The sequence below is a fragment of the Oncorhynchus keta genome, chromosome 28, assembly GCF_023373465.1.
Source record: "Oncorhynchus keta strain PuntledgeMale-10-30-2019 chromosome 28, Oket_V2, whole genome shotgun sequence".
NCBI classification, from domain to species: domain Eukaryota; kingdom Metazoa; phylum Chordata; class Actinopteri; order Salmoniformes; family Salmonidae; genus Oncorhynchus; species Oncorhynchus keta.
In genome coordinates, this window is record NC_068448.1 from 6,203,439 (window position 1) to 6,220,191 (window position 16,753).

The 16,753-nt window shown below is 50.7% G+C and overlaps 1 protein-coding gene across 1 annotated transcript in view; it reads left to right on the forward strand.

The window, feature by feature from the left end:
- Positions 1-16,753, forward strand: part of LOC118360485 (E3 ubiquitin-protein ligase UBR4) — a 178,395-nt gene that overhangs the window by 46,599 nt on the left and 115,043 nt on the right. The window contains 9 exon segments of the mRNA XM_052484171.1: positions 98-220; positions 2,197-2,426; positions 6,065-6,183; positions 7,526-7,566; positions 11,986-12,161; positions 12,485-12,691; positions 12,951-13,052; positions 14,053-14,153; positions 14,361-14,527. Coding sequence (XP_052340131.1) covers positions 98-220; positions 2,197-2,426; positions 6,065-6,183; positions 7,526-7,566; positions 11,986-12,161; positions 12,485-12,691; positions 12,951-13,052; positions 14,053-14,153; positions 14,361-14,527 — 1,266 coding nt within the window.

Sequence of the window (16,753 nt, forward strand, 5' to 3'; positions counted from 1 at the left end):
ATCTAATCCCTTGTGGATCGATAAACCACCTGTTGGATTAATCTGAAGTGAAAAACTCTTGACTGTTAATTCCTCCGTTTTCCCTGGTCAATCTCAGGAGCATCTGGTGACTCAGGGGATGAAGGGAGACCAAGCTACGTCTCTGATCGAGGTGGCTTCCTCCAGATGCAACACCGTCAAGTACGACGTGGAGCTGGCTGAAGAGTACATCGCTAGACAGGTGGGTTGTGGGATAGTGTCGCTAGACAGGTGGGTTGTGGGATAGTGTCGCTAGACAGGTGGGTTGTGGGATAGTGTCGCTAGACAGGTGGGTTGTGGGATAGTGTCGCTAGACAGGTGGGTTGTGGGATAGTGTCGCTAGACAGGTGGGTTGTGGGATAGTGTCGCTAGACAGGTGGGTTGTGGGCTAGTGTCGCTAGACACTGTAGCTCAGTTGGTAGAGCATGGCGCTTGTAACGCCAGGTTAGTTGGTTCGATTCCCGGGACCACCCATACGTAGAATGTATGCACACATCGCTTCGTAAGTCGCTTTGGATAAAAGCGTCTGCTAAATGGCATATATTATTATTATATATTATAGACAGGTGGGTTGTGGGATAGTGTCGCTAGACAGGTGGGTTGTGGGATAGTGTCGCTAGACAGGTGGGTTGTGGGCTAGTGTCGCTAGACAGGTGGGTTGTGGGATAGTGTCGCTAGACAGGTGGGTTGTGGGATAGTGTCGCTAGACAGGTGGGTTGTGGGATAGTGTCGCTAGACAGGTGGGTTGTGGGATAGTGTCGCTAGACAGGTGGGTTGTGGGATAGTGTCGCTAGACAGGTGGGTTGTGGGATAGTGTCGCTAGACAGGTGGGTTGTGGGATAGTGTCGCTAGACAGGTGGGTTGTGGGATAGTGTCGCTAGACAGGTGGGTTGTGGGATAGTGTCGCTAGACAGGTGGGTTGTGGGATAGTGTCGCTAGACAGGTGGGTTGTGGGATAGTGTCGCTAGACAGGTGGGTTGTGGGATAGTGTCGCTAGACAGGTGGGTTGTGGGCTAGTGTCGCTAGACAGGTGGGTTGTGGGCTAGTGTCGCTAGACAGGTGGGTTGTGGGATAGTGTCGCTAGACAGGTGGGTTGTGGGATAGTGTCGCTAGACAGGTGGGTTGTGGGATAGTGTCGCTAGACAGGTGGGTTGTGGGATAGTGTCGCTAGACAGGTGGGTTGTGGGATAGTGTCGCTAGACGCTAGACAGGTGGGTTGTGGGATAGTGTCGCTAGACAGGTGGGTTGTGGGCTAGTGTCGCTAGACAGGTGGGTTGTGGGCTAGTGTCGCTAGACAGGTGGGTTGTGGGATAGTGTCGCTAGACAGGTGGGTTGTGGGCTAGTGTCGCTAGACAGGTGGTCCTTCTGTGGCTCAGTTGGTAGAGCATGGCGCTTGTAACGCCAGGGTAGTGGGTTCGATTCCGGGACCACCCATACGTAAAATGTATGCACACATGACTGTAAGTCGCTTTGGATAAAAGCGTCAGCTAAATGGCATATATTATTATTATTATTAGGTGGGTTGTGGGCTAGTGTCGCTAGACAGGTGGGTTGTGGGCTAGTGTCGCTAGACAGGTGGGTTGTGGGCTAGTGTCGCTAGACAGGTGGGTTATGGGCTAGTGTCGCTAGACAGGTGGGTTGTGGGATAGTGTCGCTAGACAGGTGGGATAGTGTCGCTAGACAGGTGGGATAGTGTCGCTGAGACAGGTGGGATAGTGTCGCTAGACAGGTGGGATAGTGTCGCTAGACAGGTGGGATAGTGTCGCTAGACAGGTGGGATAGTGTCGCTAGATACCAGGTATCGTGGCAAAGAAAACGAAACACGGAGAGAACTTTAACTTTATGTAAAAGAAAACAAACCTCCATTTATTTTTGTCATACAGCCACATGTATTTTCTAAACGACATCACACTATTTTTACACACAGCAGATGTTTTTATGTTTGCCATGGATACAAAAAATATTGCGATTACTGGTATCGTCCTAGCCCTCGTGTGACAGTGTGTGTTCATGTTTAAACATATATGAAACCGTGTGTGTTTTGTTCAATGCTCAATGAATCAACAGTGTTATATTATTTACAGATTTGCTACAAATGATGCATAATTTTTAATATAGATTACATTCAGAGCCGCGCGTGTCCGTGTGTGTCCGTGTGTAACCTTCTTTCCTCTATAGATCTCAGCGTTCTCCTGTGTGGACCCCAGCTCCATCCTGCCCTTGTACCAGGTCCCCTCCCTACAGGCCATCTATACTCTGGACGCCGTCATCTCCAAGGTCCAGGTGTCTCTGGACGAACATTTCTCCAAGGTGGCGGCGGAGACGGACCCTCTCAAGCCCTCGGAGATCACCAAAAACCTGCTGCCTGCTACACTTCAGCTCATAGACGTGTACACGGCCTTCACCAGGTGAGACAAATCCACTATCCTCTCTCTCTACCACTTTACTCACACTATGTTCTCCCGTTGGGGTCAGAACAACCATGTTCTCTCGTTGGGGTCAGAACAACCATGTTCTCTCGTTGGGGGCAGAACAACCATGTTCTCTCGTTGGGGGCAGAACAACCATGTTCTCTCGTTGGGGGCAGAACAACCATGTTCTCTCGTTGGGGGCAGAACAACCATGTTCTCTCGTTGGGGGCAGAACAACCATGTTCTCTCGTTGGGGGCAGAACAACCATGTTCTCCGTTGGGGGCAGAACAACCATGTTCTCTCGTTGGGGGCAGAACAACCATGTTCTCTCGTTGGGGGCAGAACAACCATGTTCTCTCGTTGGGGGCAGAACAACCATGTTCTCTCGTTGGGGGCAGAACAACCATGTTCTCCGTTGGGGGCAGAACAACCATGTTCTCTCGTTGGGGGCAGAACAACCATGTTCTCTCGTTGGGGGCAGAACAACCATGTTATCTCGTTGGGGGGCAGAACAACCATGTTCTCCGTTGGGGGCAGAACAACCATGTTCTCTCGTTGGGGGGCAGAGCAACCATGTTCTCCGTTGGGGGCAGAACAACCATGTTCTCTCGTTGGGGGCAGAACAACCATGTTCTCTCGTTGGGGGCAGAACAACCATGTTCTCTCGTTGGGGGCAGAACAACCATGTTCTCTCGTTGGGGGCAGAGCAACCATGTTCTCTCGTTGGGGGCAGAGCAACCATGTTCTCTCGTTGGGGGCAGAGCAACCATGTTCTCTCGTTGGGGGGCAGAGCAACCATGTTCTCTCGTTGGGGGCAGAGCAACCATGTTCTCTCGTTGGGGGCAGAGCAACCATGTTCTCTCGTTGGGGGCAGAGCAACCATGTTCTCTCGTTGGGGGCAGAGCAACCATGTTCTCTCGTTGGGGGCAGAGCAACCATGTTCTCTCGTTGGGGGCAGAGCAACCATGTTCTCTCGTTGGGGGGCAGAACAACCATGTTCTCTCGTTGGGGGCAGAACAACCATGTTCTCTCGTTGGGGGCAGAGCAACCATGTTCTCTCGTTGGGGGCAGAGCAACCATGTTCTCTCGTTGGGGGCAGAACAACCATGTTCTCTCGTTGGGGGGCAGAACAACCATGTTCTCTCGTTGGGGGCAGAGCAACCATGTTCTCTCGTTGGGGGCAGAACAACCATGTTCTCTCGTTGGGGGCAGAACAACCATGTTCTCGTTGGGGGCAGAACAACCATGTTCTCTCGTTGGGGGCAGAACAACCATGTTCTCTCGTTGGGGGCAGAACAACCATGTTCTCTCGTTGGGGGCAGAACAACCATGTTCTCTCGTTCGTTGGGGGGCAGAACAACCATGTTCTCTCGTTGGGGGCAGAACAACCATGTTCTCTCGTTGGGGGCAGAACAACCATGTTCTCTCGTTGGGGGCAGAACAACCATGTTCTCTCGTTGGGGGCAGAACAACCATGTTCTCTCGTTGGGGGCAGAACAACCATGTTCTCTCGTTGGGGGCAGAACAACCATGTTCTCTCGTTGGGGGGCAGAACAACCATGTTCTCTCGTTGGGGGCAGAACAACCATGTTCTCTCGTTGGGGGCAGAACAACCATGTTCTCTCGTTGGGGGGCAGAACAACCATGTTCTCTCGTTGGGGGCAGAACAACCATGTTTCTCGTTGGGGGCAGAACAACCATGTTCTCTCGTTGGGGGCAGAACAACCATGTTCTCTCGTTGGGGCAGAACAACCATGTTCTCTCGTTGGGGGCAGAACAACCATGTTCTCTCGTTGGGGGCAGAACAACCATGTTCTCTCGTTGGGGGCAGAACAACCATGTTCTCTCGTTGGGGCAGAACAACCATGTTCTCTCGTTGGGGGCAGAACAACCATGTTCTCTCGTTGGGGGCAGAACAACCATGTTCTCTCGTTGGGGGCAGAACAACCATGTTCTCTCGTTGGGGGCAGAACAACCATGTTCTCTCGTTGGGGGCAGAACAACCATGTTCTCTCGTTGGGGTCAGAACAACCATGTTCTCTCGTTGGGGGCAGAACAACCATGTTCTCTCGTTGGGGGCAGAACAACCATGTTCTCTCGTTGGGGGCAGAACAACCATGTTCTCTCGTTGGGGGCAGAACAACCATGTTCTCGTTGGGGGCAGAACAACCATGTTCTCTCGTTGGGGGCAGAACAACCATGTTCTCTCGTTGGGGGCAGAACAACCATGTTCTCTCGTTGGGGGCAGAACAACCATGTTCTCTCGTTGGGGGCAGAACAACCATGTTCTCTCGTTGGGGGCAGAACAACCATGTTCTCTCGTTGGGGGGCAGAACAACCATGTTCTCTCGTTGGGGGCAGGGGCAGAACACGTTCACCATGTTTTCTCTTGGGGGCAGAAAACCATGTTTTTGTATTGGGGGCAGAACAACCATGTTCTCTCGTTGGGGGCAGAACAACCATGTTCTCTCGTTGGGGGCAGAACAACCATGTTCTCTCTTGGGGGCAGAACAACCATGTTCTCTCGTTGGGGGCAGAACAACCATGTTCTCTCGTTGGGGGGCAGCAACCATGTTTCTCGTTGGGGGCAGAACAACCATGTTTCTCAAGTTGGGGGCAGCAAACGTTAAAGTCCATGTTCTCTCGTTGGGGGCAGAACAACCATGTTCTCCTCGTTGGGGGCAGAACAACCATGTTCTCTCGTGGGGGGCAGAACAACCATGTTTCCTTCACCATGTTCTCTCGTTGGGGGCAGAACACCATGTTCTCTCGTTGGGGGCAGAACAACCATGTTCTCTCGTTGGGGGCAGAACACCATGTTCTCTCGTTGGGGGCAGAACAACCATGTTCTCTCGTTGGGGGCAGAACAACCATGTTCTCTCGTTGTGTGGGGCAGAACAACCATGTTCTCTCGTTGGGGGCAGAACAACCATGTTCCACATGTTCTCTCGTTGGGGCAGAACAACCATGTTCTCTCGTTGGGGGCAGAACAACCATGTTCTCTCGTTGGGGGCAGAACAACCATGTTCTCTTGACTGTGGGGGCAGAACAACCATGTTCCTCGTTGTGGGGCAGAACAACCATGTTCTCTGGGGGCGACCATTGTGGGGCAGAACAACCATGTTCTCTCGACTTGGGGGCAGAACAACCATGTTCTCTCGTTGGGGGCAGAACAACCATGGGCAGAACAACCATGTTCTCTCGTTGGGGGCAGAACAACCATGTTCTCTCGTTGGGGGCAGAACAACCATGTTCTCTCGTTGGGGGCAGAACAACCAACAACCATGTTCTCTCGTTGGGGGCAGAACAACCATGTTCTCTCGTTGGGGGCAGAACAACCATGTTCTCTCGTTGGGGGCAGAACAACCATGTTCTCAGTACCATCGTTGGGGGCAGAACAACCATGTTCTCTCGTTGGGGGCAGAACAACCATGTTCTCTCGTTGGGGGCAGAACAACCATGTTCTCTCGTTGGGGGCAGAACAACCATGTTCTCCCGTTGGGGGGCAGAACAACGTATGTCTTCAAATAATAGGCTCAGTTGGCAGTAAACCCGCACAAAAAAATGTCTTCTTTCCATCTTGAAAAATGTGTTTTTGTATTGTGAAAATGAGTGATTTTATTGTGCGTCTCAGGTCCTACCTTCTGATGAGCCTACCAGAGGAAGGAGAGAACACGCTATCGGAGGCTAAACTTCAGGGTTACGCTGCAGTACTGTCTATAGGCTCCATGCGCTGCAAAGCCAACCTGCTCGGTACGTACTATAGTGGGCTTATGGGTTTGGGCACGTTCTAGAGAAATTAATATATATTCAGCAAGATCTAGTCAGCAATACCTCGTTAAAGTCTACTGTTTTCAGTCGGAGACGAGCAGAGCCCCCTCAGTCCTCCTCTCACTCAACAACTGTGTGTTCCTTCACTGCGTGTTCCTTCACTGTGTGTTCCTTCACTGTGTGTTCCTTCACTGTGTGTTCCTTCACTGTGTGTTCCTTCACTGTGTGTTCCTTCACTGTGTGTTCCTTCACTGTGTGTTCCTTCACTGTGTGTTCCTTCACTGTGTGTTCCTTCACTGTGTGTTCCTTCACTGTGTGTTCCTTCACTGTGTGTTCCTTCACTGTGTGTTCCTTCACTGTGTGTTCCTTCACTGTGTGTTCCTTCACTGTGTGTTCCTTCACTGTGTGTTCCTTCACTGTGTGTTCCTTCACTGTGTGTTCCTTGACTGCCGTGTTCCTTGACTGACGTGTTCCTTGACTGCGTGTTCCTTGACTGCGTGTTCCTTGACTGTGTGTTCCTTGACTGTGTGTTCCTTGACTGTGTGTTCTTGACTGTGTGTTCCTTGACTGTGTGTTCCTTGACTGTGTGTTCCTTGACTGTGTGTTCCTTGACTGCGTGTTCCTTGACTGTGTGTTCCTTGACTGTGTGTTCCTTGACTGTGTGTTCCTTGACTGTGTGTTCCTTGACTGTGTGTTCCTTGACTGTGTGTTCCTTGACTGTGTGTTCCTTGACTGTGTGTTCCTTGACTGCTGTGTTCCTTGACTGACGTGTTCCTTGACTGCGTGTTCCTTGACTGCGTGTTCCTTGACTGCGTGTTCCTTGACTGCGTGTTCCTTGACTGCGTGTCCCCCTTGAATGCGTGTTCTTGAAACGTGTTCCTTGACTGCGTGTATGACTGCGTGTTCCTGGGACTGCTGTGTTCGTGTTCCCCCTCCAGTGACTGACGTGTTCTGGGATACAGCCGTGTTCCCCCTCAGTATAATGACTGTTCTGGGACAGCCGTGTTCCCCCTCAGTATACTGCGTGTTCCTTGACTGCGTGTTCCTTGACTGCGTGTTCCTTGACTGCCGTGTTCCTTCTCCCGTGTATAATGACTGTCGTGTTCCTTGACTGCGTGTTACAGCCTGTGTTCCCCCTCAGTATACTGACGTGTTCCTTGACAGCCTGTGTTCCCCCTCAGTATAATGACGTGTTCCTGGGATACAGCCTGTGTTCCTTGACTGCATAATGACTGTCTTGACTGGGATACAGCCTGTGTTCCTTCACATAATGACTGTCTTGACTGCCTGTGTTCCTTCACTATGTGTTCCTTTACCCGTTCAGGTCAGAATGTGATGCAGAACCTTCCTGTCGGCCGTCCAGACGCATGACTGTGGGCAACATCAACACCAACGAGTTCCCTAACATCGGCTAATGACTGGTGGGATACAGCCTCCTACCAAAAAGAGAACACATTAGAAGAAACAGGGTGCCTGTGTTCCCCTCTCAGCATAATGACTGTCTGGGATACAGCCTGTGTTCCCCTCTCAGCATAATGACTGTCTGGGATACAGCCTGTGTTCCCCCCCTCAGCATAATGACTGTCTGGGATACAGCCTGTGTTCCCCCCTCAGCATAATGACTGTCTGGGATACAGCCTGTGTTCCCCTCTCAGTATAATGACTGTCTGGGATACAGCCTGTGTTCCCCTCTCAGTATAATGACTGTCTGGGATACAGCCTGTGTTCCCCTCTCAGTATAATGACTGTCTGGGATACAGCCTGTGTTCCCCTCTCAGCATAATGACTGTCTGGGATACAGCCTGTGTTCCCCCCTCAGCATAATGACTGTCTGGGATACAGCCTGTGTTCCCCTCTCAGCATAATGACTGTCTGGGATACAGCCTGTGTTCCCCTCTCAGTATAATGACTGTCTGGGATACAGCCTGTGTTCCCCTCTCAGCATAATGACTGTCTGGGATACAGCCTGTGTTCCCCTCTCAGCATAATGACTGTCTGGGATACAGCCTGTGTTCCCCTCTCAGCATAATGACTGTCTGGGATACAGCCTGTGTTCCCCTCTCAGTATAATGACTGTCTGGGATACAGCCTGTGTTCCCCTCTCAGCATAATGACTGTCTGGGATACAGCCTGTGTTCCCCTCTCAGCATAATGACTGTCTGGGATACAGCCTGTGTTCCCCCCTCAGCATAATGACTGTCTGGGATACAGCCTGTGTTCCCCTCTCAGTATAATGACTGTCTGGGATACAGCCTGTGTTCCCCTCTCAGCATAATGACTGTCTGGGATACAGCCTGTGTTCCCCCCCTCAGCATAATGACTGTCTGGGATACAGCCTGTGTTCCCCTCTCAGCATAATGACTGTCTGGGATACAGCCTGTGTTCCCCCTCAGCATAATGACTGTCTGGGATACAGCCTGTGTTCCCCCTCAGCATAATGACTGTCTGGGATACAGCCTGTGTTCCCCTCTCAGCATAATGACTGTCTGGGATACAGCCTGTGTTCCCCTCTCAGCATAATGACTGTCTGGGATACAGCCTGTGTTCCCCCCTCAGCATAATGACTGTCTGGGATACAGCCTGTGTTCCCCTCTCAGCATAATGACTGTCTGGGATACAGCCTGTGTTCCCCTCTCAGCATAATGACTGTCTGGGATACAGCCTGTGTTCCCCTCTCAGCATAATGACTGTCTGGGATACAGCCTGTGTTCCCCCCCTCAGCATAATGACTGTCTGGGATACAGCCTGTGTTCCCCCCCCCAGCATAATGACTGTCTGGGATACAGCCTGTGTTCCCCTCTCAGCATAATGACTGTCTGGGATACAGCCTGTGTTCCCCTCTCAGCATAATGACTGTCTGGGATACAGCCTGTGTTCCCCTCTCAGCATAATGACTGTCTGGGATACAGCCTGTGTTCCCCCCTCAGCATAATGACTGTCTGGGATACAGCCTGTGTTCCCCCCTCAGCATAATGACTGTCTGGGATACAGCCTGTGTTCCCCCCCTCAGCATAATGACTGTCTGGGATACAGCCTGTGTTCCCCTCTCAGCATAATGACTGTCTGGGATACAGCCTGTGTTCCCCTCTCAGCATAATGACTGTCTGGGATACAGCCTGTGTTCCCCTCTCAGCATAATGACTGTCTGGGATACAGCCTGTGTTCCCCCTCAGCATAATGACTGTCTGGGATACAGCCTGTGTTCCCCCTCAGCATAATGACTGTCTGGGATACAGCCTGTGTTCCCCCTCAGCATAATGACTGTCTGGGATACAGCCTGTGTTCCCCTCTCAGCATAATGACTGTCTGGGATACAGCCTGTGTTCCCCCTCAGCATAATGACTGTCTGGGATACAGCCTGTGTTCCCCCTCAGCATAATGACTGTCTGGGATACAGCCTGTGTTCCCCTCTCAGCATAATGACTGTCTGGGATACAGCCTGTGTTCCCCCTCAGCATAATGACTGTCTGGGATACAGCCTGTGTTCCCCTCTCAGCATAATGACTGTCTGGGATACAGCCTGTGTTCCCCCTCAGCATAATGACTGTCTGGGATACAGCCTGTGTTCCCCCTCAGCATAATGACTGTCTGGGATACAGCCTGTGTTCCCCCCTCAGCATAATGACTGTCTGGGATACAGCCTGTGTTCCCCTCTCAGCATAATGACTGTCTGGGATACAGCCTGTGTTCCCCTCCCCCTCAGCATAATGACTGTCTGGGATACAGCCTGTGTTCCCCTCTCAGCATAATGACTGTCTGGGATACAGCCTGTGTTCCCCTCAGCATAATGACTCAGTTCCCCCTATAATGACTGTCTGGGATACAGCCTGTGTTCCCCTCTCAGCATAATGACTGTCTGGGATACAGCCTGTGTTCCCCCTCAGCATAATGACTGTCTGGGATACAGCCTGTGTTCCCCCTCAGCATAATGACTGTCTGGGATACAGCCTGTGTTCCCCTCTCAGCATAATGACTGTCTGGGATACAGCCTGTGTTCCCCCTCAGCATAATGACTGTCTGGGATACAGCCTGTGTTCCCCCTCAGCATAATGACTGTCTGGGATACAGCCTGTGTTCCCCCCTCAGCATAATGACTGTCTGGGATACAGCCTGTGTTCCCCCCTCAGCATAATGACTGTCTGGGATACAGCCTGTGTTCCCCCCTCAGCATAATGACTGTCTGGGATACAGCCTGTGTTCCCCCCCCCTCAGCATAATGACTGTCTGGGATACAGCCTGTGTTCCCCCTCTCAGCATAATGACTGTCTGGGATACAGCCTGTGTTCCCCCCTCAGCATAATGACTGTCTGGGATACAGCCTGTGTTCCCCCTCAGCATAATGACTGTCTGGGATACAGCCTGTGTTCCCCCTCAGCATAATGACTGTCTGGGATACAGCCTGTGTTCCCCTCTCAGCATAATGACTGTCTGGGATACAGCCTGTGTTCCCCTCTCAGCATAATGACTGTCTGGGATACAGCCTGTGTCCCCCCCCCTCAGCATAATGACTGTCTGGGATACAGCCTGTGTTCCCCCCCTCAGCATAATGACTGTCTGGGATACAGCCTGTGTTCCCCCCTCAGCATAATGACTGTCTGGGATACAGCCTGTGTTCCCCCTCAGCATAATGACTGTCTGGGATACAGCCTGTGTTCCCCCTCAGCATAATGACCCAGCCTGTGTTCCCCCCTCAGCATAATGACTGTCTGGGATACAGCCTGTGTTCCCCTCTCAGCATAATGACTGTCTGGGATACAGCCTGTGTTCCCCCTCAGCATAATGACTGTCTGGGATACAGCCTGTGTTCCCCCTCAGCATAATGACTGTCTGGGATACAGCCTGTGTTCCCCCCTCAGCATAATGACTGTCTGGGATACAGCCTGTGTTCCCCCCTCAGCATAATGACTGTCTGGGATACAGCCTGTGATCCCCCTCAGCATAATGACTGTCTGGGATACAGCCTGTGTTCCCCTCTCAGTATAATGACTGTCTGGGATACAGCCTGTGTTCCCCCCCTCAGCATAATGACTGTCTGGGATACAGCCTGTGTTCCCCCCTCAGCATAATGACTGTCTGGGATACAGCCTGTGTTCCCCCCTCAGCATAATGACTGTCTGGGATACAGCCTGTGTTCCCCCCCTCAGCATAATGACTGTCTGGGATACAGCCTGTGTTCCCCTCTCAGCATAATGACTGTCTGGGATACAGCCTGTGTTCCCCCCCTCAGCATAATGACTGTCTGGGATACAGCCTGTGTTCCCCCCCTCAGCATAATGACTGTCTGGGATACAGCCTGTGTTCCCCTCTCAGTATAATGACTGTCTGGGATACAGCCTGTGTTCCCCTCTCAGCATAATGACTGTCTGGGATACAGCCTGTGTTCCCCTCTCAGCATAATGACTGTCTGGGATACAGCCTGTGTTTCCCCTCTCAGCATAATGACTGTCTGGGATACAGCCTGTGCTCCCCCTCAGCATAATGACTGTCTGGGATACAGCCTGTGTTCCCCCCTCAGCATAATGACTGTCTGGGATACAGCCTGTGTCCCCCCTCAGCATAATGATTGATTGAGTGAATGACATGATTGATAGATTGATTTGTCAAGCCTTTCCTGTGGAACTGCCAGATGTTCCATGCTGTATATGTTTTCCTTGGCTGTCACACCTGATCCAACTCGTTAACCAGCCCAGGGTTAGACCAATCAGGGATACAACACATTTTTGTGAAACGTCTGAGTTCTCCAGAGACGACGTTTGAGAATAATGACCGTGTCCGACTAACTTGTCTCGTCTCTTCTCTCAGCGTAATGCGTTCGCCAACGACACCATCCCGTCCGAGAGCTACATCAGTGCCATCCAGACGGCTCATCTGGGCACGCTCAGTAACCAGTCCCTGGCTCTGGCCTCGTCTCTCAAACACATCCTCCTCTCTCTGGTCCGCCTCACCGGAGACCTCATTGTGTAAGTTATTCTCTAATTCCAGCAGCAGCCACTTTCACACAGTCGATATTACATCAACACCTTCCACTATTGCAATGCTAATATACCTTTTCGGGATAAAATATGCGATTCTCCCATTGACTGGGGTCTGTGTTTTCACCAAAGCTGTTACAGGAAGTGAGCGCCTGTTGCGTGTCTGGGATTTCCACTGCCTCCACAGTAATTAGTTCCATACTGGAAATTAATGTAGACATGGCCCCCCCAGGACTGAGGAGTTGAACCCTCCCCGGGTTGGACCTCTCCTCCAAGAGAGCAGCATTAACACTCTCTCTGCCCCCCCCCAGGACTGAGGAGTTGAACCCTCCCCAGGTGGTGCATGCCCTGCTCCCCCTCCTCTTGGAGAGCAGCACGGAGAGCGTAGCTGAGATCTGCTTGACCTCTCTGGAGCGTATCCTGGGCCCCGCTGAGTCAGACACCTTCCTGTCCCACGTCTACCAGAGACTGGTCACAGGATGCTACAACATCATCGCCAACCACTCCGACCCCAACAGGTGAGACTTGAACTGTGAGCCGAGCAGTTAGGCTGAGACTGGAGTTGAGTCAACTTTAATGACCCCCCGCCCCCCCCCCCGAGCGGAAATTAATTAGACGATTGCTGTCCAACAATGATCGCCCTAATCAACTTGATAGGGCTTAAGAAAAACAGTTACATATGCCCCCTACCCCCCTTCAATAGAGTGAAAAGCTGGCTTTAAGACCTATTCCAAGGCGATTGACAGCTGTCATTTTGTTCCATGTGTTGTGTCTTAGTGGTCTGGATGAGTCTGTGTTGGAGGAGTGTCTGCAGTATCTGGAGAGGCAGCTGGAGAGCAGCCAAGTGTGCAAGGCCATGGAGGACTTCTTCTCCTGCAGGTTTGTCTGCCGTTTCTGGTGCGGCTCAGTCGGTCAGAGCCGTGCTCCGACCAAAACACGGGGGTCGTGGGTTCAACTCCCACAGGGGTTTGTGGTACGTATTTTTCCCAACGCACGACCGCAGACTAAGCCCCGTGTCGCAGTTCACGACCGTCTCTCTCTCATAGGCGGCTCGTGAGTTTCAAGTTTGGGGAAGCGATCTATTCACCCCCCCCCAAAATAGTCCTGCATGTAAATCATGCCTCTAATCGTGGCATTTGCAGACCAATGTAAAATAGCCTGCTTTTCCTAATGTGATGAGTAGATTGGTTAGTCATAAATTAGGATTCTGATATAACTAATTTACTGGTAGTTGGGAGTGTTGGGGCAGTAACCGGAAGGTTGCTGGATGGAATCCCCCGGAGTGTCAAGTTAAACATCTGTTATTCAATCCCTGAACGAGGAAGTTTATTTAACCCACTGTTCCCCGGGCACTGAAGACGTGGATGTTGATTATGGCAGCCCCCCCCCTTGCACCTCTCTGATTCAATGGTTGGGTTAAAATGTGGGAAGACACATTTCAGTTGTACGACTGACTCGGTTTCCACCTCTTTCCCCGTTTTTTTTTTTTAAGAGGATCTTGGAGAAAATGTGGCTTTTTAAATTTTTTTATAAACACATGTATTGCATTTCTACGACACTTTACATGACTGGAGACATGTTGGTAGAATCCTACATGACAGCGTAGACTGCTCACCTCAACAATCAGATATTTAATATTTGAACGCTGCCCAAAATGCTCACCTCAACAATCAGATATTTAATATTTGAACGCTGCCCAAAATGCTCACTTCTAGATTTAGTAAACTAAACCATGTTCTCTGGTGTAGTAATTTTGGTTATTTTCTTTATTTCTGTATAGACAGGAGTAATTATATAATTTTGTTATTCGTCTTCCCATATCCTATTGGACGAGCTGCCGATGGTCTCTTAACATTCTCTCTCTTGTTTTGTGTCTCAGTGGAGAACTGGTTCAGATCATGATGGCTACAGCCAATGAAAACCTATCTGCTAAATTCTGCAACCGGGTGCTGAAATTCTTCACCAAACTCTTCCAGCTCAGTAAGTTTATCCTCACTCCTCTTGTTTTCCCCATCCCAAACCAGTTCTGCCTCCCAGACCAAAGTGTAGTTCCATACTGACCAACTAGAGACATGTCCGCTCATCCTAATCGTGACGTCAACCCTTTTTACTCTAGTTTCTCAAGTTCGTTTCAGTTCTACCATCTCTTTCATGTCCTAAAACCTCTCCTCGCTTATTCCACCTCAGCGGAGAAGAGTCCCAACCCCAGCCTGTTGTGTCTGTGCGGCTCCCTGGCCCAGCTGGCGTGTGTGGAGCCGTCCAGGCTGCAGTCGTGGCTCAGCCGCATGACGGCCACGCCACCCAAGGACTCGGAGCATTTGGAGACGGTGCAGGAGAACAGGGCGCTGCTACAGGTGTGTGTGTGTGTTTGTGTGTCAGCACAAAAGCAGTTCTCAAGACTGGTCAACATTAACCGTCTCAACTACAGGTAACTGCCAAAATCGAGGAGACCACTTGAGTAAATGAGATAATCAAAGTATATTGAAAGCAGGTGCTTCCACACCAGGTGTGGTTCCTGCGTTAATTAAGCAATTAACATCCCATCATGCTTAGGGACAGGTATGAAAAAGCTGGACAGGCCATTATTTTGGGGTACCATGACAACGGCCCCATCTACAGGGCACGAGTGATCACTGAACGGTTTGATGAGCATGAGAACGATGTAAACCATATGCCGTGACCGTCTCTCAGTCGCCAGATCTCAACCCGATTGAACACTTTGGGGAGATTCTGGAGTGGCGTCTGAGATGCCGTTTTCCACCATCAACAAAACACCGAATTTCTTGTGGAGAATGGGTGTCACATCCCCCCCCCCAATAGAGTTCCAGACGCTTGTAGCATCTATGCCAAGGTGCGTTGAAGCTGTTCTGGCTCGCGGTGACACCCAACGACCCTATTAAAGACACTATAGGTTGGAGTTTCCTTTATCTTGGCAGTTACATTATTATATCTCCTCTTCGTGTTTTTTCTAGAATTGTTTGTACTCTTTTTATCGGGGGTTTTGTTGAACGGTAGACCAAAACTTAGACACTGCAACATGGATCAAAAACATTTCGGTACTAGAATTTTTGTGTTCCTTTCGGGAACTTCTGTCAAATGTCTCACGTCGTCTACTGATTGAGAGAAGATCAATTCTGTAAATCAGTGTAGCCGATGTGGCCTTACCGTGCCTGGTCCCCTTTCATACTGCCTCTAGTCTGTCCTGAGGAACCACTGAACTTACTGGGAGTCTGGACTGTACCATGTTATCTCCTCTCTCATACTGCCTCTAGTCTGTCCTGAGGAACCACTGAACTTACTGGGAGTCTGGACTGTACCATGTTATCTCCTCTCTCATACTGCCTCTAGTCTGTCCTGGGGAACCACTGAACTTACTGGGAGTCTGGACTGTACCATGTTATCTCCTCTCTCATACTGCCTCTAGTCTGTCCTGGGGAACCACTGAACTTACTGGGAGTCTGGACTGTACCATGTTATCTCCTCTCTCATACTGCCTCTAGTCTGTCCTGAGGAACCACTGGGAGTCTGGACTGAGTTGTTATCTCCTCTCTCATACTGCCTCTAGTCTGTCCTGAGGAACCACTGGGAGTCTGGACTGTATCATGTTATCTCCTCTCTCATATGGACTCTAGTCTGTCCTGAGGAACCACTGGGAGTCTGGACTGTACCATGTTATCTCCCCTCTCATACTGACTCTAGTCTGGACTGGAGTCTGGATGTTATCTCCCTCTCATACGGACTCAAGTCTGTCCTGGGGAACCACTGGGAGGCTGGACTGAGTTGTTATCTCCTCTCTCATACGGACTCTAGTCTGTCCTGGGGAACCACTGGGAGGCTGGACTGTATTGTTATCTCCCTCTCATACTGCCTCTAGTCTGTCCTGAGGAACCACTGGGAGTCTGGACTGTAGTTGTTATCTCCTCTCTCATACTGACTCTAGTCTGTCCTGAGGAACCACTGGGAGTCTGGACTGTACCATGTTATCTCCCCTCTCATTCTGACTCTAGTCTGTCCTGGGGAACCACTGGGAGGCTGGACTGAGTTGTTATCTCCTCTCTCATACTGACTCTAGTCTGTCCTGAGGAACCACTGGGAGTCTGGACTGTATCATGTTATCTCCTCTCTCATATGGACTCTAGTCTGTCCTGAGGAACCACTGGGAGTCTGGACTGTATCATGTTATCTCCCCTCTGGACTCTAGTCTGGAGTCTGTCCTGAGGAATCACTGGGAGTCTGGACTGAGTTGTTATCTCCTCTCTCATACTGACTCTAGTCTGTCCTGAGGAACCACTGGGAGTCTGGACTGTACCATGTTATCTCCTCTCTCATACGGACTCTAGTCTGTCCTGAGGAATCACTGGGAGTCTGGGCTATAAAGGTTAAATAAATAAGTCCGGGCTGCATAGCCACTTAAGATGCACAAAAGTTAACACACTTTAAACATTCGACACGGCATGTAATAACTGTCCATACAGGATAGAACACGTTACAATGCAAGAAGATCCCGGAAGCTTCCAGCGTTGTCGGCTAACTTTCTTTGCTAGCTAACAGCTGAAGCTAACGTCAGTTCACGACCTTAG